The sequence below is a fragment of the Sphaerodactylus townsendi genome, linkage group LG11 (genome assembly GCF_021028975.2).
Source record: "Sphaerodactylus townsendi isolate TG3544 linkage group LG11, MPM_Stown_v2.3, whole genome shotgun sequence".
Taxonomy (NCBI): Eukaryota; Metazoa; Chordata; class Lepidosauria; order Squamata; family Sphaerodactylidae; genus Sphaerodactylus; species Sphaerodactylus townsendi.
The window spans coordinates 45,295,296-45,318,633 of NC_059435.1; the positions used below are offsets into that span (position 1 = coordinate 45,295,296).

General features: G+C 41.7%; 1 protein-coding gene across 1 annotated transcript in view; it reads left to right on the top strand.

The window, feature by feature from the left end:
* The first annotated feature begins 210 nt into the window (after positions 1-210).
* Positions 211-23,338, top strand: part of MEOX2 (mesenchyme homeobox 2) — a 78,739-nt gene continuing 55,611 nt past the window's right edge. The window contains exon 1 of the mRNA XM_048510283.1: positions 211-958. Coding sequence (XP_048366240.1) covers positions 421-958 — 538 coding nt within the window. The 5' untranslated portion in view covers positions 211-420. The remainder of the gene's footprint in view (positions 959-23,338) is intronic.

The window sequence follows — 23,338 nt, forward strand, 5'->3', positions numbered from 1 at the left end:
AGCCCCCTCGCTATCCCCTACGGAGCCTGGCAGGGCGAGGCTGAGCCGGGGTCAGGGCGAGGGGAGCCGCGGGTCGCTGGTGGGGTGGCTGTTGGGCCGGGCGCTGGGGAGGCAGCTCGCCTGTGGTCAGCGCCGTGCAACTAAGCCAGCCCCCGGCTCACGTTACACACTCTTGTATTTATAACCTCGGCGAGCCGCTTCCCCCTCGGAGCACTTGTGCGGGACCACCTTCTTTTCGGGCGCCCGTCGGAGCGAGGCCGCGCGCGGGCAGGGCGAGTTGCGCGCGAGGAGCGGAGAGCTGGATTCCTCGCGCCCTTGCGCCACCGCCGCCACTCGCAGCCGCTCGCTCGGGGGGGTGCCTGGGAGTGGCCGGGGGCAGAGGGGCCTCTCGCCGTGGGGCTTGTGCCGCCGTTGCATGCCATGGATCACACGCTCTTCGGCTGCCTGCGCAGCCCTCACCATGCCCCCGGGCAGGGCTTGCACCCCTTCTCGCAGTCGGCGCTGGCCCTGCACGGCCGCTCCGATCCCATGTCCTACCCCGAGCTCTCGGCTTCGTCCTCTTCCTGCATCATAGCGGGATACCCCAACGAGGAGGGCATGTTTGGCAGCCAGCATCACAGGGGGCACCATCACCACCACCACCACCACCACCACCATCCCCACCAACAGCCGCAGCCGCAGCAGCCCCTGCAGACGAACTGGCACATCCCGCAGATGGCCTCGCCGCCGCCTCCCCCGCCGCCTCCGGCCTCGGCCAGGCACAGCCTGTGCCTCCAGCCCGACTCGGGAGGAGCCCCGGAGCTGGGCACCAACCCTCCCGGACTGTGCTCCAATTCGTCCAGCCTGGGCAGCAGCACCCCGACGGGGACGGCGTGCGCGCCGGGAGATTACGGCAGGCAGGCACTGTCGCCGGTGGAAACCGAGAAGCGAGCGGGCAAGAGGAAAAGCGACAGCTCAGGTAAGGGCGGCGCGCAGCTCGGTGGCGGGGAAGGAAAGGCGAGTCGGGCGGAGGAAGGGGCAGTGGCGGGTCAGGCGCTGGCGGGGCCGAGGAGCGCGCGGGGCGGCCGCTGCCTCAGGCGGGAAAGGGAGCGGGTGGACCGCCGCGCGCTCCCGGGGCCAGAGCAGGCGAGAGTCAGCATGAGCGCAGCATGTGCTTCTCTGTCACCTGGTTTTCCCTCCAGCCCTCTTTCCAAACATCTCGCGCCGCTTGTTCCTCTCCACCGAGGGAGACTGTGCACTTCGGCGTACTTGCCTAGTCCATGAGATGTTCCACTGACTATTCAGGATCGATCATTTTGACCCATTGCTAAATAGGAGGGAAGCCTGTGAGAAACTTGGAGAGTATTCTTCTTATGGGTTTTATAGTTGAGGACATGTTGTATGCAACTGACATTTTTAAATGGCAGTAGAAGATATGGACCACTGCCCAGGAAGGCACAGCACCATGCTGCATATCAAAACATTTCCACATGTACTGTGGACTATTTTGTACTACTAAATATCCGTGGGTTTTTTCAATGCTTATATAAAACATAGATATTCAAAACATAGATAGAAGAAGATGTAAATACCAATTCATTGAAGTAAATGACACAGTCGGAATTTTAATTTTAAAAGCATCTGTTTCTGAGACATTTACATTAAAGTAAGTTCAGTCAGTTTCGTTCTTTGCCATTCTGATGTTGAGCACAGTTACATGGAGGTTCATTGGATTCCAAAGGTCAGAGATTTTATTCTACCATTAATGTGGTTTATCTTTTTAAAAGTGTAAATGAAGTATGCATTTTAGCTGTAGAGTAAGTATTTTACAACAAATTAGTATATTTCTATGAAAGTTTAGAACAGCTTTGGTTATGAAAAAATTGGTTCCGGAGTAAAATTGATAAAATCAAAAGATTAATGACCAACTGTATTCCTCAAGAAGCAAAACATATTTCAGATATTACTAAATGCTAACAGCGGAAGTAATGACTTTTGAAAACAATATATATTTTAAAAATATTTCTAACAAAATACATCTAATTTTGAAAGCATATTTCCTTCTTGATGAACTTTCTTTGCAAAATTGTCATTTACATCAGGAAACCAAGACTACAATAAAGTAGGTTAGATTCTCATGATTCTGATGACTTGATTTCCTACAAAAATGGTCGTGAAAATTTTGATTTTTAATAAATAGCGGTTCTACTGTACATAAACTATGATAAATAATGCCTTTTTGAGTCATGTCATACAGCGTTTCAATTAAAAACAATAATTGATTAGTCCTTACTTCTAGAAACAAATTATCTTTAATTGGTGAAGGATAGTTATCCAGTTACACTTCAGAAAGCAAATTGCTAATTCAAAGAAAATATAATCGTTCATGTTTTATTGTACACTAACTGTCAGAAATCCTGGAAATTAAGAATGTATTGCGATGAATTACAGTATGATTCACATGTTAAGCTTAAGTGCACCCAATTAATTTGCAGGGATGGAAATCCTCTTGATTTTAATAGGGTTTTTTTTCCCAATGTTTAGGATTTCAGCCTTATATCCACATCCTATGAAAATCACAGAAACTGACTTGCCAATATTGAGAATAACATTGGACACTAGTCTTGCCAGAAGAAATTATCTCAAAAGCAAAAGCTTCCAATTTCAATTTGTATTATGCAAAAATATTGCTTTCAGAGGACAGTGCAAGATTTATTACTACTGTAGATGTCTGAAAAATATATTTAACATTTGTATAACAAGGCTCAGTAAGCTCTCAGGAATTGTGTGCCAGTATTTTGTAATAAATTATTGTGAATAGTATATATTGGGTTTCTGGTTCAAATCACCATCGGTGTGATATAATTTGAATAATGAATTTTTTGGGGAAATCACTTTTCCATACCAATTGTGAGCAGGTTTTGAGTTACTATTTCCTTTTCCCTGAAACATTTACTTATGCACTAATACCTACCCTATGAATAGATTCATCATACTTGCATATTAATAATTTGTCACATCAAAGGTGTAGAGTCTTGTTGGCCAAATGCTGAGTTTGTTAAAAGTTTTGTGTCCCAAGGATATCAATGCAGTTTTCCACAAAAGATATCTGTGTGTTTTCTAGAACTGTGTTGACTCTAAACAATTTTATGTTCTTCATTTGGCATCATTGTTGAACAAATCTGTGACCTCCTTTGTGTTAACAAAGCAGTTCGATCTCTAGGAATAGGAAAAAATGGTTTCTCTGTGTTTTGTTACAATTTAATTATAGCTTATACAATCACCTGAAAATACTTTTTGCAAAGAGATAAAGTGACTTATTTTTTGCTCTCGTCTTATCATTGCTTTTTAGCAGGTTGAAAGGACATCGCTAAACATGACTTGAATTGTAGCAGAATCATAGAGAAACTGTCATCTGTTTCCTACACGATTTGCGAATGATATCATGATGGGAAATACAGTCATCCAAACTAGCGGAAAACTGCTGACAGTTCCTCCATGTGCTTGCAGCAGCTGTATTTTGATATCCCTCTCTGCTTGAGTATTTCTACTTTTTGTGAGGTAACCTAGCTTGAGAGGAACAACAGTCATTTAAAAAAAATTAACTTGCTTTCTCTTAAATAATATGCATTATCCATCATCATTACACATCTTTCATATCAGTAACTTTGAAATGTATTTCAGCATAGTACTGAATATCTGTATAATCTTTGTACATATGGTATACTTTATCAATACAATTTATTGTGTGTTTGGGATGCTAGAAGCTTGTTTTTGGTGTGTATATCATTAAGTTAGTTTTCATTAATAAAATGTGAGTCCTTAATAACGGTACGGCAAATGTTTCCTTGATTTGCCGTCAACTTTGTTTGCAAAACTATAGTTTATGATTACGAAGGAGCTCAAGCAATTGACTATCACAATGCTACCACAGTAATTAACATCCCGCCCTTAGGATGTACTGTTGTACAGTTACCAGTAATGTAATTAAAACTTGTACAGGAGTCATCATAAACTTCCAGGCTCCATAGGATTCAATGGATCTTGCAACAGTAAAATAAGATAGGGACTGAGGTGTAAATTGTTGCACCTTGTGTTATATGTTTGCCTAGCTAGAAGATTCTTCTGAGATCTTATTAAATTTCATTAACTGTAACAAGCATTTGTTGGAGAGAATATGAAAGGAAATAATTTCATACAAATGTAAAAATGCCTGGAATCATAATTAGGAAATATTATTCAGTAAAATTTTGGAATAAAAATGAATATACAGCTTACAACCACATTTTGAGTTTCAGTTAGTAAATTATCAAAACAAATGCTAGACATTTTGTAATTGAATAATGTCTCTCTCTTTTTCTGTTTCACACACAAACACACAACTTTTAACAATCCCATTAATTTTCTGTGTGTGTGTATGTGTGTGCTGTCAAGTCATAGCTGATTTAGGGCAGCCCTGTACGGTTTTCAGGGCAAGAAATGTTCAGAGGTGGTTTGCCATTGCCTGCCCCTGTATAGGCTTGAAATAATTTTAATAGAACTGTGGCGGGTCAAAGATTGCCCAGCAGGCTTCATGTGGAAGGGTGGGGAATTGAACACAGTTCTCCAGATTGGAGTCCAGTGTTTTGACTACTGAACCACACTGGCTATATTAACTTTCTAACTAATTTTAAAATTCAGTCACATACAGACTGCCAGTTGCAAAAGTTACCAGAATTTTTATTGAGACACATCGTGTCTTATATATATATATATTTATATATTAACCTGCAATTTAAAGAAAAATATGAACCTTGTATTAAGTTGGGCCTATAAAACCTTTTGTGTCAAAGTTTTCCTATAGCTTTCCTATACTTTGATGGTAAACTACTCTATTTAATTAGTTAAATGATACATTTAGTAGCAAATTCTCCTCACCTTTATAGGATAATTTAAAATATACACATTTAGGAATCATTTATTAATTACCCATTACTTATGCATATAAAATAATTTTAATATTTTAAAGAAATTTTGAAATACTTTGTTCCATCATAAATGGTCACCTCTTAGCTTGATCTTAAATGTTTTGAATACGAACACAGTTAGGTACGCTGAAATGAATAGGCTACTTTTCTATGGGTTTTGCTCTATATTTTTCTTCTAGTGTTTGTTAAAGGGAAGCACAGAATGTGATCCCCAACCTGAATGGCCCAGGCTAACCCAACTGTGGCAGATTTCAATAGTTAAGGAAGATCAGCCCTGATTAGTACTTGGATGAAAGATTCAGGGTTGCTGTTCAAAGGCACACAGTGGCAAACCACCTCTGTTCATTTTTTGCCTTGAATCCTATGGGACTGCCATGACATAACATAGCTGCATCTTCATGGCACTTTCAACGCACAACAAAATGTGAGTCACGCACTGCTGCTTTATTATTACCAGTAATTTAACTTGAACTTGTATTGTATTGTATTTAGGTCTTGTCTAAACTCCATTACTCAGAGATTGCCCAGAACAGTGTGTGATGGATTATTCTCTATTTCATGTTTTTTTTCAAAAAAGTCTTAAATATTGCCTCTCACCAATGTACTTATTATAAAAAGATCACCACAGAGCAAATAATTTAATAAATGTGTGTTAATAGAATGTGTTCATTAGTTCTAAGACTTCTGATTGCTCTACAAAACATTTCAATAAGAAAAATGGGCTACATGTATATTCAAAACACACTGAAACAGATTCGTCAGTTAATTTTTTCAGCACGCTGTTAGCCCATGAAAGAAATATATGTGCGCCAAGATGAATGTTGTTTTTCCTGGACAGAACTAATTTGTTAATTATATTTGGGTTTTAATATCAAAATATAATTTATCAGAAATGAGCATGCCAAAACAAACAGACTGATATCCAAAGAGCTACTTTAGGTTGTCCAAGGGTGTGTCTGGTACTATTTTCCTTGGACAGTAGATGCCCTTACCTGTCATTTCACAACCTTTTGAAACTCCCTTCAATTTCAAAACCAGTTTTTGTATGTAGCAAGGCAGGCAGTTGCTTTTCAACAAACATGGCCAAAGTTCCTTACAGGGCCTGGCACTAGTAGCACTATTCTCTGGATCATGGCCTTTTTTTGCCATCAAGTCAAAGCTATCTATGGTGACCCCATATGATTTTCAAGTCAACAGATGTTCAGAAGTGGTTTATTACTGCCTGTCTCTGAGCATCCCTGCATTTCTTGGTGGCCTCTTGTCCATATACTAACCAAGATCTGCTTGGCTTCTGAGATCGAGTTATCCTGGTCTATCCATAATCTGTCTTTATTCCTTATTGAAATAAGTTGTAACTACAGTACATTAAAAATGATACCATGTGATAACATAGCACATAGGATATGTCTTAGAAACAAATAAAACCATAGTTATCATGAATTAAAGCTTTAGTAGATCACACGTTTACTTGAAAAGGAAATACTGTTTTATCTGATCTTAGGTCTAAGCTTGCACTGAGGGCATAAAGGCCATCAGTTTAAAAATAATTAACTTCCAGAAAGGTGGTTCGCTATATGTTTTGGAGAGCATTAGTATGAATGAACTGCTGCAAAACAGGTGAGCATTTTACCATTCAGCGTAGTGTTAAAGATAACTCAGCATGAGCAGTCTCATTATGTGTGGGGAGCTGCCCCAGATATTTCACTGAATAGGAATCCAGAGGCCTCTTTGAACTTCCAATGTATAATTGAATGCTTGTGGAATTTTGGATTAGGTTGGGTGTGTTTAGAATTAAAGCAATAGGTTGTGAGCCAAAACACACTTTCATGAAAATATATCTTTGTAGAATGAGTGAAATATTTTATTAAATTGGCTTGCAATTAAGGTGGCAGGAATTAATTAATATGAAAATTAGGCAGACAAAATTTATGCATATTTACAAATAATGTACTCTATTTGCCGTCTTTGTATCCCACACTTGTTTTTCCCTGATCGTAGGCTATTTCCTCTGGCAGAGAAAGAAGGCAGGTGATTTCCGCTGATTCCTATTTTCCATAGTGGATTCCTACATTGTGTGAAGTGCTATTCCTGTATATGTTGTCTAAATCTTGGGACAGCTTTTCATAGGGGCCCCATAATATACTACAAAAGGGTGAGAAAGGCCTGTTCTACTACGTTCATGATTCTGATTGGATATATAAGCCTCTATGATTTCTAACAGTAGTTATTACAATCATGATTATATATTCAAAGGTCATTACTATGCCTATATCTAGTGTTATAATAGGCTTTTGTTTTAAAATCACTACGTTATTCACATTGACAGCACACTAATTCTAATCCTAACATTTAGAGAAGTTAGATTAGCTCTTAATTCTAAACTCTGTCGTTTGACCTAGTTACTAGGGACCTGTTTGGAGGTGAGAATGGGATGTAGATATGGGGGAAAAAACATAGCAATTCTTTCTTTCTGGAATAAAGATCAATTCCTGATGCAAAGCAAGTTAATATAGATAGTCCAATTGATTTCAGTTGTCTTTCATATAATGGTCTCCAAAGGTCAGTTCCCGTGGAGAAAATGGCTGCTTTGGAGAGTGGACTCTATGCCATTATACCCTGCTGAAAGCCTTAGGGTTACGGTGGGCTGCTAGGTCTAACAAAAGATTATAAAGAAGTATATAAATAAGACAGACTTTTGTAGTGTGTGTTCAATTCATCCAATTTGATAGAGGAAATATTTTAAAATTTGCTAGCAATTATATACAGGCAATAGTACAGGGATCATTTCTGTAACTCAGAGGTTTGATTCTTTCTAATGACCATGAAATACAATAATCCATGGCTGTTTGCATTGAAAGCAGCGATGTATGGAGGGGTTCTTGGGTAGGGCCACACACCCACCTGCCCCTGGGAGTGGGGCCACACCTCCCCAAGTCCTGCCCCCAGCCTCAGTGCTTACAAAAGCAGCTCTCCGAGGCCAGGGACGGCAGACTCCACTGCCCTGCACATCCCGTCCCCCCCATTGGCTGGGCTATCAGCTGGCAGCCAGCAGTCCCTTCTGCCCTCTCCTCCAGGCAGAGGTGTGACTAGGGAAAATGGATCCCGGTGCAAAATCTTTGCACCTCCCCCGCCCCCCCCATGGGTGGCTGCTGTGATGCTGGAATCCACCCCCAAACAGAATCACTTTCAATGGTGTTTAAACTAGGGAGCCCAGTTTCTCCTTTTAAATCCACCTTAAAGGGGGAATCTGGGGTCCCCAGTTAAAACAACATTGAAAGTGATGGTGTTTGGGGGTGGATTATTCCCCACCCTGAAACAGCATCACTGTCAATGTTTAAACTGGGGACCTCAGATTCTCCTTTTAAATCCATGCTGAAGGGGGTGGATTTAAAATGAGAATCTGGGGAAATTTGGGGGGTGCCTGCTGTCAGGGGTGCAATTGTTATGCTAGCAGCACCAAACTTTCAGGGTATCTTTAGGAGACTCTCCTGATGATACCACCCAGGTTTGGTGAAGTTTTGTTCTGGAGGTCCAAAGTTATGGACCCTCAAAGGTGTAGCCCCCATCTTTTATTGGCTCCCATTGAAAACAATGGGAGATTGGAGGCACCCCCTTTGGGAGTCCATAACTTTGGACCCCCTTGAACCAAACCTCACCATACCTGGGTGGTATCATCAGGAGAGTCTCCCAACAAATCCCTGAAATTTTGGTGCTGCTAGCCTAAAAACTGCGCCCCCTGCATGCCAAAACCTGATTTTTTTAAAAAAAAACCACGAACGGGTGGAGCTTCGGACATGTAATGGGGGGGTTTGAACCTGAGAACCCCCCCTTACCTACATCCTTGATTGAAAGAATCAACCCTTCCATTCCAAGAACACAGATCTGCTTTAAATATGCTGTCTTCCAGCCTGTCATAAAAGTGGTCATTGTCCATTTGGTGTACTCAGTAATAGAACCCTTTTGAAATAGGTAACCCAATGGTATGAAACTTAGACTTTTTCCATTATGTTTAAGTGCTCTTTACCATTTTGATCTCCACAGAATTTTATGCTACTTTTTAATGGCAAAAATAATTATTAAAAAAGCAGAAAAAGAAGTCTCACAGGAATGAATCAAATTACTGAATTAGGAAAGAACAACATGTTTTACTAAAGTAGTACAACCAAATGAAAACTTACTTGAAGCCAAATAAACAGTTAACATTTTGCTGATAAAAACCTCTTTCTGCTTTTTGAGGAGAAAAAGTTATTTTATACAAATGTCCACACATGAGTGTACAGTCACAGAGAAATAAATGTGACTTGCCCCTTAATTTTGTTGCTTTCTGCTTTGCTGGCTTTTTCATATCAGATATCCACAGTAATTTCAAAGAGTGTTATGGCTATTCTTGCCTTTCAGAATGGAGTGTATATCAGATGACTGAGCACTCGAATACAAATTCTGTTCATTACTTTCGGTGTGATGTGCAACTGCATCAACAACTAATACAAATATTGTCCTTTGCATTTAGTGGGATGGACCTGTGGATTATGTTTTCAAATTCTTAAATCCTGAGTTAAATTGCACAAGTGTGTCTAATTGCCCATGACAGAAAACAAATCTGTTCGAACTTGGAGAATGTGGGATCAAGCATAATTATCTGCATAACTGGAACTATAATGCCTGCATTGGAGCCTGCAACATTATTACAGTATGTATCTAGACCAGAAAATTTTGTCATTAATAGGTAATCCTACTCCAAGTATTTAAAGAACTCTAAAGTTGAAAATGGAATTTTTTTAAAAAAAATGATGTAAATAATACAATTAATTGTTGGAAGTATAAAATGTTCCCCACTTCCACCAGTGAATTGTATACTTCACATCATTTTTCAAAGACATTAATTTATATACAATGTTGTTTCTGCCTTTCTCAAAACATTCAGTACAAGCTGGACTTGGAAAACTGGAAATAGAATTAAACTATGGTTGTCACAAATATATAGAAACATAATGTATTCTGTGTAACACTAAAGTTGTTTCAGAAACAGATTATCAAATGCACTAAGAGTTAGGCTTGATCAATACCCTAGAAATTCAGTAAAATACAGATTCGGATTTATTTGAGCATAAAATTATCTGTATGCCCAAATAAGACAAATAATGTATTCAGATTTTTTTGTATTTTTGGTGTTTTTGTGTTTTGGCCTGCAGGGGGCGCAATTTTAAAGCTAGTGGCACTGAAAATTCAGAGTATCTTCCAGAGACACTCCTGGTAGTGTCTTCCAAGTCTGGTGAAGTTTGGTTCAGGGAGTCCAAAGTTATGGATCCCCAAAGTGGGTGCCCTATCCCCCACTGTTTCCAATGGGAGCTAACAGGAGATGGGGGGGTCCCCCTTTGAGGGTCCATAACTTTGGCCCCCTGAACCAAACTTCATCAAACTCAGGCGGTATCCTCAAGACAGTCTCCAGATGTGATTCTGAAATTGTGGTTCCAGTACCTTTGAAACTGCATCCCTGATAGGCACTCTAAGAAATTGCCCAAGGTTCTCTGCTCTGCAGTGCCTTGGCATCATTGTACCCAATGGGAAATTTCTGTGTAGGCTGCACATTTTTGAAGATAGAGGCGCCAGATTTTCAAGGTAGCTCCAGGAGACCCTCCTGGAAATAGCATCCAGGCTTGGTAAACTTTGCTTCTGGGGGTTCAATTTTATGGGCCCCCAAAAGGTGTATTTTGTTTCCCCACTACTACACATGAAGCCTGCTGGCTGAGTTCTCTCAGAACTCTCTCAACCATCCCCACCACCGCCCCCAGAAGCAAAGTTCACCAAGACTGGATGCTATTACCAGGAGGGCCTCCTGGAGCCACCTTAAAAGTCTGGTTACTCCATATTCGAAAATGTGCAGCCTTCACAGAAATTCACCATTGGCTACAGTGGAGTCACTGCAGAGCTCAGAATCTGCCAGGCTCTCCAGCAAGTTCTATGCTGGGAAAAATCAATTATCTTTTCCCACCATAGACTTCAATGGGGCTTGCCCACTTCTGCTGGGGTTGCTATCCCTCCTTCCTCTTCATTGGTGGCTGTTGGTCCAGTCTCATTCCCATTAGTCAGGGAGGGGGTGGTACAGCTTGTCAGCCTACAGAGCCACAGGGGTGGGCCTTAGACTGGCTCTCTAAGTCTGCCTGGGTGGGATGTCACTGGCCCTAGCTGTGGGCTCAGCCCCAACCCTTTCTCCCTCTGTGGTTCTCTTCCTATCTTCCTGCCACTCTATCTCACTCCCTCTTGATCTCGTTCTCCCTTTCTCTCCCTGTCTCTCAGTTGTTTCTCCACTCTCTTCCTGTTCTCCCCTTGGCTCAGCTTTCTCCTCAATCTTATTCCTTCCCTCTCTGTCATCCTCCCATCCTCAACTCAATATTGGACCATGGGCCATCCATCAGGCTCTGCCAAATCCCTGGGTGGCTGCCTGGCCTGCAACCCCATCCCCTCTCCTGAGCAGGGGCGTAACGAGGCAGCCCTGGACAAACTGTAGCCCTGGGCAAAACCTCAGTTGGATGCCCCCCCCCCCATGGGCGGCCACTCCACCATGACCAAATTTATTTTTGCACCAGGACATTGGTGCAGGGGGTGCATTTTTAGACATATCAGCACCGAAATTTCAGCATATCATCAGGAGACTGTCCTTGTGCTACTCGCCAAGTTTGGTGAGGTTTGGTTCAATGGGAGCTAATAGGAGATGGGGGTACAGTTTTGAGGGTCCATAACTTTGGCCCCCCTGAACCAAACTGCATCAAACTTGGGGGGTGCCATCATCTCCAGATGATACCCTGAAATTTTGGTGCCGATACATCCAAAAATGCACCCCCTGCAGGAACATCCTAGAAATTTGCCCAAGAATCTTTGTTCTGCATTGAGTTTTCTGCATTGCTGTCAATGGGGGTTGCAGGCTGTGGGGGGGCACATTTCTGAAGGCACAGTCTCAAAACTTTCAGGGTCTCATAAGGAGACTGCCCTAATGATACCCCCCAAATTTGATGCAATTTGGTTCAGGGGGGCCAAAGTTATGGACCCTCAAAACTGTAGCCCCCAATCTCCTATTAGCTCCCATTGGAAACAATGGGGGATGGGGGCACCCCCTTTGGGAGTCCATAACTTTGGACTCCCTGAACCAAACCTCACCAAACTTAAGGGGTAGGATAAGGACAGTCTCCTGAAGATACGCTGAAATTTTGGTGCCGCTAGCCTAAAAACAGCGCCCCCTGCAGGCCAAAAATGGAAAACCACTAAAATACCCAAAAACGAACCCAGCATTTTGATGCCCCCCACAAGGTGATGCCCTGGGCAGCTGCCCACCTTGCCCAATGGGCATTACGCCAGTGCTCCTGAGGCAGGTGGATTCCTTCTCTTGTGCCACTGCTGGGCAGCAGTCAGCTGGTTGGGCAGGGAAGGTCTCACCATGTGACCTGTGACTCACCTGGATGCTTTCAACAGTCTGGGTTTCTCTGCCACTTTTCTGAGCTCTCCAAGGCTGTGCTCCCCAGCTTAACAGTGAACGAACATATTTTTGTAGAGCAATGGGGAATTACTCGGCTTGGCAATGCTAGAGGCAGGCTGGGAGGGGATCTTTTTAGACTGTTATATCAGAAACGGCTTGAAATGTATCTACAGAGAATTCACAAAAGACCAAATTGCAGTTTAAATATTTTTATATAAATTTTGGTTGCAAACAATCACACGGTGAGATGTTGAGGCACATACACACAGTTCCTAGGTATATAAACAGGGAGGAGAAGATAGGTTGGATGATAGCACAGGGAGTTGGGGAAGCGGGGGTCATACGTTACCTAAATTCAGCTGAAGAAGATCTTGGAGACGACAAGGATTCAAATGACCAGCATCTGAATCCAGGCGAAGGACAAATTCGTGTCTCACACCAACAAGACCAAGGGAGGTTCAGGTTAGCAATGAGCACTGAGCTTAAGGTGTGTAGCTCTTTTATAGGGTGGATTGCTGGTTTGGCGGGAACTTCAAGCTTAGGTTTCGTTTTACTTGGAATTTCCATGCTGGACTTGCAGGGCCTGAGCTAATTAACAGCTCTATCTAGGTTGAGGAAATGCAAGGAAGCAACCATTTGTTGCAGAGCCATTTTCTGAAAGGTATAGTGAAATGTAGCATTAGATACTAAGGAGGTTTTCAGTGTCTATTGTGTTAGTGAGATGTGGTAATCAAGAGATGTCCATAGTTAATGAGGCTTCCAAGAATCTGTTGCTTGGAGTAACTCATTCACTGATTTAATTGTGCAAGCAGACCTTTTGCTTCTGGCCTGTTTCTAAGTGGACACACTGCTACACACAGAGAGATATGAAAAGTTGGCATTTGCTAGTACAGTTTCACAGGAAAATAATATGAGATCTATATTTTAATAGAGCGGGGTATGAAGGGCAGGGCTAACAGCTGGGCCTGGTGTTCTGACCTGGCATGGTCCTGTGCTGTCGTCCCCCACCACTCTGGTGAGTATAGGATGGGGCACACAGGGCGACTGCAGCATTGCACAGGGGCTTGGGTGGGGTGTGTGGCAAGTCCATGGTAGCAACTCTGGAAGTCCCCAAACACAAGTATATGTGGAGACATATAAGTTTGCTGATGTTATTCTGGTTATTAGGGGGCTCTGATGAGGGGTGTGTGTGTAGAAGAACCAAATTTGGGTAGAAGAACCAAATTTGCTGCATAGCTGCTAGTGACTCCCCTCACAGGAACTAACTAAGTTTGTTGAAGTTTGGGTGGGTGGGGTCCAATTCTATGGGCACCAAGTTTTTCTTCACTTGGCTGTCCGTATACCAACCAAACTTCCACAAACTTGGTTGGTTCCTCTGAGGAGAGTCTCCAGCAGCCTTGTGGAAAATGTGGTTTCCCTACACAAAGACCCCCACCAGAGTGCCCCCACTCCCCCAGTTCTCAGGTATTACCAAAAGCTAACTTGCAGATCTAAATAAAATTTTGTAATTCTAATGATAACTTGTATAATTTCAAATAAGTGGTGAAATAAAAATATAGAGAAATATAAATGGAAAACTGCTTTTCTGCAACAACATGTTTTGTTTTTCTTATTGTACCAAAACCCTCAAAATGCCCTGGCCTTTGTAACCAGCTTGGATGCTTTGCTGGGTTTAGCTTTGGACTGTGATTCTCATTATTTAGTAGGGAGGACTGAAATGCACAATGCCTAGATTTTCAATTGCTTGGCTGAACTGATCCAGAGAAGGTCAACACAACTACTGCTTTAGTGAAGTGAGGGTATAGAGGTGGCAGGCATCCAGTAAGAGGAGGAAGATGGCATGCTGAAAAGCATGACAATACATATAAAGAAAAAAAAGATTTTGTGAAGAATAATAGTCAGAGATTTTATTCATTTTTTCACTCTACCTTTATGTTATGATTTTGTTTTCATCTTGTTTCAAAATATTTTAAATATTCTTATCCTATTGTATTAAAATTACTATCATTTATTGTTCCTTAGTATGTGTGCTGCTTTAATATTTTAGGCATTAAGAAGCAAGGCATCTTCAAGAACTTGTGGACTTATTATTCCTTTGTATCACTTCCCCCTACTATTTCTTTTTTCTCCTCCCCTGGTTGCCCGTTTAGCCTGTCCTCTTTCACTGCTTCCTTTTCTCCCTCCCTTTCCTGACCACCCAACATATCTGCTGTCCAAATCTTCAGTGTTTGCTCTTTTCCTCCTCTCTGACAGCCTCCCCCCTCTTCTATCCTCTTCCAATCACCTTTTTCTATCCTCCCATCCTTTAGCATGCATGGTAGAAAGAGGCTTATGTTTGCAGTGTGGTGTTGCGCTATGAGTTCTTCCTCAAAGGCAAAGCTACCCTGGAAATATTCCTGCACCTTCTCCCTTTCTCTGACCAACATTGGAAGGCTGGCAATATTGTTGTGGTTGCCTAGCAATGTCTGCTGAGGGCATTTGTTTCTTAAAACTACAGCTGCTTCTTCTGTCATTTTTGGAGGGTTTTAACATCCCAAGGGATTTGTTTGTCTGTTTTGGTTTTCATTTTGGATTTCAGATATTTCTTTAAACCTGTGGTTTTTATCAGGTTTGTGGAAAGATCTGTCTTATCTCTCCTAGACCCAAGGATTTAAGTATCCATGGATGGGAGCACATGGAAAATTTGGTATGTTGCTGAATTGATTAATGATTTTGGTTTTGTTTCTATTTTTATACAAATTGTATTCTGTTTATTTATTGTAAACCTATCTAGGTTTTCTTTGGAACGGAAGGCAAGGTAGAAATTAACTAACTAAATAAAATGCACAGGTATGTTGTAGTGGCATGCTATGCACACGAATGACAAACATGTTTTATTTGGATGCACCAACTTTTAAAAAACCAACTACACTTATGAAGGTCTAAACTTTTTTTTAGAAAATTTCCTTTGGATTCAAACCATGGAGAAGATGCATCCACACTATTGCCCATATATATATATATGCGAGCGGCAGTGGGTGAAAAGCAGCATTCGCCCCCTACCTTCCCCGAATGCCTTCCCTTCTTTTCCTGACTTCTGGCACATTGGAGAGGCCAGGGGACACACACCTCTGGCCTGCGACTCTAGAGCTGTCGGTCAGGCCAGGGTGGTATGTCCCTGGGCCTCTGCGATGTGCCGACAGCCAGGAGAAGAAGGAAAGGCATTCAGGGACTGCGCAGCCTGAGTGAAGGCTGCACCATTGCCTGCGCCCCTGCCGGGACCGTCTGTGCAAACAGTCCCGGGGGGCAGCGTCGGCTTTGTTTCTGCCGATGCTGCCCCGCTCAGCGCCCATGCGGAAAGGGCCTTAATGTCAAAGGTAGATTCTGTACAGTAGAAATAGAATGGGTCAACAAAGGGATATATCCCAGTTTTGAGGAAGTATTTCACATGGGTCCCTTCCCCAAAGCGGGATTGGCCCATTACATTTCCCTCAATCCAGATTTTTCAAAAAACACCAAAATTGTGATTTTTTGAAAAATCCTCAGTTGAACCTGCTACTGAGGGAATAGCATGGGCACCCAACTACTTTATTTTTCCCACCCCACCGACTGTTCTCCTGCCTTATATCATGTCAGCTTTGTTTCTGCTGCGCTGCCAACCAGTGTGATATCCCACCATTTCAGAAACGTCCCCCAAGCATGTTTTCTCCCCTTAACAGTGACTGTGAGCATCATTCACCCAAATGAGAAAAGCCACAGATTTGCAACAAATGGGGCCATTGAGAGCAATGGTCCCATTTCCTTTAATTTTTAATTTTTGGGTGCTCAGAGCATGTGGCGAGGCAGATGCAAAACTGGATATGGATGGGATGTATTGCTTTGATTCCTTTTTGGACAGATTTTTTTATTTTCTATATATCACAACATTTTGGGGGGTGAATGCTTCATGTTTACATGTCGTGGTTTCAAAGCCCTAATTTTTTTTTTGACACTGTAGAAATGGGAGGGGGAGGTCCTGCTTGGGTTTCCAGGGTTGCTGTAGATTCTCCACCAATTGGAAGCATTCACTTAGCAGAGGGCAGGAACAGGTGGAAGGGGGACTGTGGTGATGGATCAGCCAATCAGAACACAGGAAAAATGGGATGTTTGCACCTGCACAGCTCCATTAGCTTTGTAAAAAAAATAGTAGGTTCATGCAAAGGGGCAGAAAGAAAACAATTTGTGTAGAAATTGTCCATGTGCTTGTAGATTTCAATGGCTTTTCTGTGTAGTCTGATGTAATGACTGTCAGAGTGGTCCAGAATTTCTGTGTTTTCAAATAACATTCTGTGTTCTGCTTGGTTTATAACATGCTCTGCTACTGCTGATTTTTCCAGCTGAATTAGTCTGCAATGCCTTTTATGTTTTTTGATTCATGTCTGGACACTGTGTTTCATGGTCCCCATGTAGACTTGTCCACAGCTGTAAGGTTTGCGGTAAACTCCTGCAGAAGTTAGAGAATCCCTCTTATTCTTTGCTGAAAGTAACATTTTTTGAATTTGTTTGGTGGGTCTGGAGATTGTTTGGAGGTTATGTTTCTTCATCAGTTTCCCTATTTGAATAGTGATTTCCTTGATGTATGGTAAAAACTCATTCCCTTTGGGAACAACTGCACTGGAGCAGCTCTGGCACCCAGGTGTTGCACTGCTGTGAATCTCACCAATATTGGAAAAAGTGCCTCTGCCCCAGAGTTAATGCCCCTTCTGCCAGTGAAAGTGGCATTTATGCCAGTGTCAGGGACACACCATCTCCTAAGTGGTCCCCCCTTTGGATTACACTGCAATTCTTCCTCCAGTACCTTTTCTTCCTTAGGACACCTTATTTCTGCTCAAATGGTCCTGTTGGAATTTTCAGCCTTGCTTTGCATGCGGCAGCAGCAAGAGCAGCATAGAATTCTGGGAAGCTGCACAAACATTCTAAAGGTGACAGTTAAAATCCGTTGGTAGTGTTCTGTTCCCTCACACACACACACTGAGACTGCCTGACTAACTGAAAGAAAGACGCTCTGTATACTGTTGGAAACCAAATGATATAGAAATGTGCTCTGACTAGACTAAAATATATTGTAACGCAACCAAACTGTAACAAACCATGAGCCTTGCATGTAACTATTATTTGTGATACTGTGTATATAATGTATATATCTCTCTCAGGTTAAGTACAGTTCTGCTTATGTTTTCATGAACTTCTGAGGTAAAATGGCTGGTCTTTTGACAGATAACTATTCTAATTTGACGTGCCGCACAATCCACATTTCCGCCCGCAACTTTGCTTGACAGGATTATATACACCAAATATACCTGTTGCCCTTCACTGTTTTGGTGAAGGAAAACTACCGACTTTCCCCCTTAAGTCGTCTCCTCTTGCTGTGCAGTGCTCAGGAGCTCAGAAGACATTTTATTTTTCCCACCCAACTGTTAATGACTCTTGTCAGTTTCCTCCACTGCTGGTGCCTGGCATTTTGTGCTGCAGGGATTCTCCATGCGTGTAGCTCTTTTGGTGAAAATTACCCTGGACATTTGCTTTGCAGGCTTCGATCCTGGGTGGGGTTTTTTTAGCCCAAAATGTACATGGTTGTATTTAGCAGGTCCTGCCGATTCTGGCAATACATAGCTTTCCCTTTTTATTTTCAATGAGCTGTCTTCAAAGACGTGAACACACGATATAAAAATTGGCATGGATTTTCATACTTCGTGTTCGTGTCTTTGAAGGTAGCTCATCCAAAAAATTTTAAAAAGGAAAAGCTATATATTGCTGGAATCGTCAGGATGAACAGAGTACAACAAGAGGCTTTAACATTGAGATGGGGGGTGGGGGTGGGGGTGGAAGCCTCTTTCTCCTGTGATGCCCTTTTTGTCTGTCCTGTCCAAATAAAAAATGAGAAGGTGGCTTTTTTATGATATCCCCAGGATGTCTTATTTGTGCTGCGCATAATCAGCCCTTAATCACTACACCACACTGGTTTTTGTGTGGTGGTTACTGTTGAATAGTACAGAGCAATTGGGCCAGGATGAGTTGGGTCTGGAATTTATGAGGTATCTACTTGCCTGGAGACAATATATCCTTTCTCAAAAGCCAAAACAACCCTGAGAAGAAAAGTTTGGATTTGTACCCCACCTTTCTCTCCAGTCAGGAGTCTCAAGGCAGCTTTCAAACTCCTTTTTTCTTTTTCTCCCCACAATATTCACTTCGTGAGGTAAGTGGGGCTGAAAGAGTTCTATGACAACTGTGACTAGCCCAAGACTTCCCAGCAGGCTTAATGTGTAGGGCCAAGGAAATGAATCCAGTTCAACAGATAAGAGTTCACCACTAATATGGAGGAGTGGGGAATAAAACCTGGTTCTCCAGATTAGAGTCTACCTAACCTTAACCACTATACCATGGGCCCTGCCCATTTCCCCTGCCTTCTATTTACAAAAACCAAGGCTGGAAGGCTGGCTATACTGTTATGGTTGACTAGCAATGGCCATTGAAGGCTTTGATTTCTTAAAACTACAGGCACTGTTTCTTATGGGAGAGAGCCTGCATCAGCATTAATCAAGCAGATGCAGACTCTGAGGCCGATCGCACAAACGGCTCCATGGGATGCGCAGCTGTTGGAGCAAGCTCCGCCCAGCCATGTATTCCCCTCCCTTCCCCTCCCCGGCCCCAAACGCCTCCTTACCTTCTGATGGCAGCCATCGCTCTGTCGTCGCTCTGAGGAGGGAAGGGGGACACGCCCCCATGACCAGAGCAATGGCTGAAGCACTGGAGGCCAGGGGGCATGTCCCCTTCCCTCCTCAGAGTGACGACAGTGTGACGGCTGTTAGCAGAAGGTAAGGAGGTGTTTGGGGCCAGGGAGGGGAGGGGAGGGGAAAACACTGGCTTCTACCCGCTGCCGTTTGCATGGCAGCAGATGGAAGCCTGCGTTTGCAGGAAAACTCGCTCTTCAAGCGAGTTTCAAAACCACCGCTTGGGCGGGCACAGAGCACTGCTGCATCGATTTGGCAGCGGCGCCTGTGCGAAGGGTCCCCTCCAAAACGGTGTTTTACCAGGCTGAAGCCGTTGCTTTCAGCCCATGAAGAAACTGCCTAATGTTTGGGAGGGTCAATCCACCCTTTCTTTTATGTCAGATTTTTCAGGAGCTCTTCTTCGCTCTGTAGAAAAACCTACCCTGTCTATTCATGGCTCCAGTCTTCGGATTTAAGTATTCACTGATTTGGTCACACTGAGAAACTCATATATTGCTATTGTATGGTGAAATTTTGGATATGCCATTTTCAGTATTTTCTGCTGTTCATCCTCCTCAGCTGTGCCTATGTGGCATCAGGAACAAAATCATCCTGGCTATTTTTTATTATTAATTTTAATTATTTGAATTATCAGATATGCCCCTGAGCCAATCTGTTGCTTCCTATCTGATGGCCAAAAATTCATGAGATCATTAGTGCATTAAAAATATTGGAATTAAGGTAATTTCATGAAGCAAAACCATTATGTAAGAAAACACTGTTCTGAAACTTCTGTATGTCGAACTAATTTGAATGTATTGCTTTGATTTGCAATTTTTCTTGCTACACAAGAAGAACACCAAAAGAACTACTACAGGATGTAAACATCTCTGACCATTTGAAATCCTGAACATCTTCCCTTTGACTTCTGAGAATTCACGAACGATTGTTCATACCCTTTCAAAGTTACGTATGTGAATGTATGAAACTTCCTTATACCATCAAAGCATTGGTTCATCTATCATCTCCTTTAACTAGCAGCAATTCTCCATGGTCTCAGGCAGACAAAGGTCTTCTCAGCAAAAGCTAACTAAGATCTATTAAACAGAGATGTCAGGAATCAAACCTATAATTGATGCTTGCAAAGCAAATCCACTCTGCTGAGTTAGGATCCTCTCCATACTTACTCCAGCATCCATTAGGGCTAAATACTTCTGTATTAAGAACACGAATTCTGAAATTCTGAGGATACTCAACTTGATATTCAGTACTGGATTCCTTACCTTTATTATTAGATTGATATGACCAAAGATTTTGAGCATAAACAGATACATAAAAGATAAAACAGCATATAATATTATAGAATCTTAAACATAAACCTGTGCCTAAAAGGTAAAACAGCATTATAGCATTACAAAATACAAAACAATAAAATACACAACTCCTAAAATAAACACACAGCTAAAATAGACATATAACCTATACAATTCTGATATAACCAATGTTGTAACAAGACTTTAGAGACACCACTATTGCCAGATACTTTGCAACAAAGCTTGTTATTTCTGGAACAAAATCTGTTTATGATATAGCCTGCAATTGCTGAATATGCTTTAAATTTAATGAGAGATTTTGCATTCAGTGAGTATAACATCAAACACAAAAGATCTCCTAATTCTAAGGTTTTTATTTAAAAGTACTCCTAAATTTTGTAATGTCTTGCCTGTAACCTGCTTTTATTGTATAATGAGAATGTAGTATAACCCAGACTGGCATTACTAAATTAACTGTAGGTAAAGCCAGTATGCAATATAAGTAGAAAAGCAAACACTTTAATTTTTGAACTGTGCAAGATGACTGATAAAGGGGAAAAATGAAATTATTATGTTAGTCACAAATGTGATGCCCTAAGAAAAGTGCCCACACATTATTGCCATCGCCATCTGTATTTTGTTTAATATTGTATTGTGATTTTATTGGATCTGTGTATATTTTTAATTAATAATGGGGATTGTATATTATTCTTTGTTGTATGTCACCCTGAACCCTTTGGGGGAGGGTGACTCATAAATAGAATAAATAAATAAAAATTATTGATTTTATGCTGAGAGAACGATGAATTGTTCCAATGTGGCCATCACAGAAATAGTTGGTTGCTTAAATATAGTGAAGGGAAAAAGAGCAGTTAAGTCAATGGAAGTGACAGACCTAGCTGGGTTTCCAGTCTGCTTTCCATTTTTAAATTTCCTACGTTGCTATAGAACTGGCTTTATTTTCATCATTTTGAGAGCTCTACAATTCTTTCCTTTGGCTAGGAGACTTTACTTTCACTGAATGCAATGATTTGAGGTTTGTTTGAATTCCTACTGTGTGGAAATCTACTGTACTTTCCAGCAGGTGTGAGAACACCAAAACTCCTTCAGCTGCAGCTCATTTCCACTTACTGACTACTTTATCTCAGTGGATGAAGCAAAAGTGACTTTTGTGTTTCCTGGCAGTCTGCTGCTTCAAAGAATCTAATAGTGATTTGTTTATTTCAAAGGAAATGGAGGCCAGTCAGTGATGACAGATTTATTGGTTTTGTGAACATCACACACACACCAAAATTCCTGCTTACAGGCTAAATTCTAACCAGAATATAAGGAAACTGTAGTAAAAAGTGATGCTCTGCCTTTCTGAAATCAAGGATCACTATATGCATTTTCACTGTAATTTTCACACACTTTCTTGAAATTTTGCAGAAAGTACTGAAAAATCAAATTATAAAAGAACACTTTAGATAAGATAAACATGAAAACTCATGAAATCAGTATTAGATATTACGGTATGGCAAAAATATTTTTGTGATCATTTCAAGTGAAAAGCACTAGGCGTTTTAATTAAATTTGTATAAGCAACAGGGATTCTTAATTCTTGATTAGACTCCTTGGAATATGAGCATCAACAGTTTGTACAGAACTAGACAGTGGAGAATATTACACAGAAGCAATAAAATGAAAAATTAATATGAAACCTGTTAGGGAGCCAAGGTAAATTGAACAAGGTAAATTTAGGCTACAAAAAGCAAAGAGCAGACCTGTCAGCAGTTTTGAGGTGTTAAATTGGCAAAGACCATTTAAGGGAGGGGACACATATTATAGACACCAAAATGAAGAAAATGGGTACACTAAAGAACCAGCATAATGTCAAAAACCTTTTATTATAGACCCGAAGAATACTTTCACAGTTAGATCACTTCAAAAAGCTAAAGGTTGGAGTAGTAACAGTCTACAATATTTGCCAGTTTCCAATATACGTGAAGATGCTTACTGAACCAGGTAATGAAATCCAATGAGTTTAATAATCTTCAGCCAAACATCAGTACTGCATCTACAGATATGGTTAATGTATGTAGAACAATCTCATCAATAATAATGCAAATAGAATAGTAGGGTAATAAGAATGAGGCAGTAGAACAGGCTCTACCATTTCAAATTGCAAGTAGGAAAAGAGTATATCAGGGAGCAATATTTTAGGCTAGCCCTTTGAATGCTGAGATAATTTTCTACTTTCCAAGAATTACTATTGTTTGATCTTGCTACTGTGATAAATGTCATGGTGAAATGTAGATAACACACTTTATGTATGGTGGCCCTTGAAGAGTATCTGGAAACAACACCTGGTACAGAATGCTGCAGTGAAAATTCTTACTGAAGTGGGTCATAAAGACCATATCACACCAATCTTGTTTCATTTACACTGACTGGGCAGAATACAAATTATTAGTATTGACTTTTAAAACCTATATAGCTTGGGACAGGTAAAACATTTTTTCATAAGCTGTTCATCCTGTGAATCAGAGGCCCACTCTGCACAGGCCTTAAGAGTGACAGTGCACTAGCATACTTGATGTCGGTGCACCCCAGGGGCTGTTTTTGCACGCTTTTGTGTGCGTGGCTCTGGAGCCACTGCAGACTGCAGAGGCGCTTCCAGATGGAGGCATGCCACTTTTTGTTTTTACTTACCTCCTCTTCCCTGCATAGCTCTGCGGAGACAAGGGGACATGCCTTCATGGCCATGGTGATGCCTTGGGGGTCGGGGGCCAGGAGGCGTGTCCCCTTGCTCCCACAGAACTACACAGGGTAAAGGAGGTAAGCGGGGGGGAGGGAAATGGTGCACTGAAATACAGCGCCTTCCACCTAGTGCCATTCACT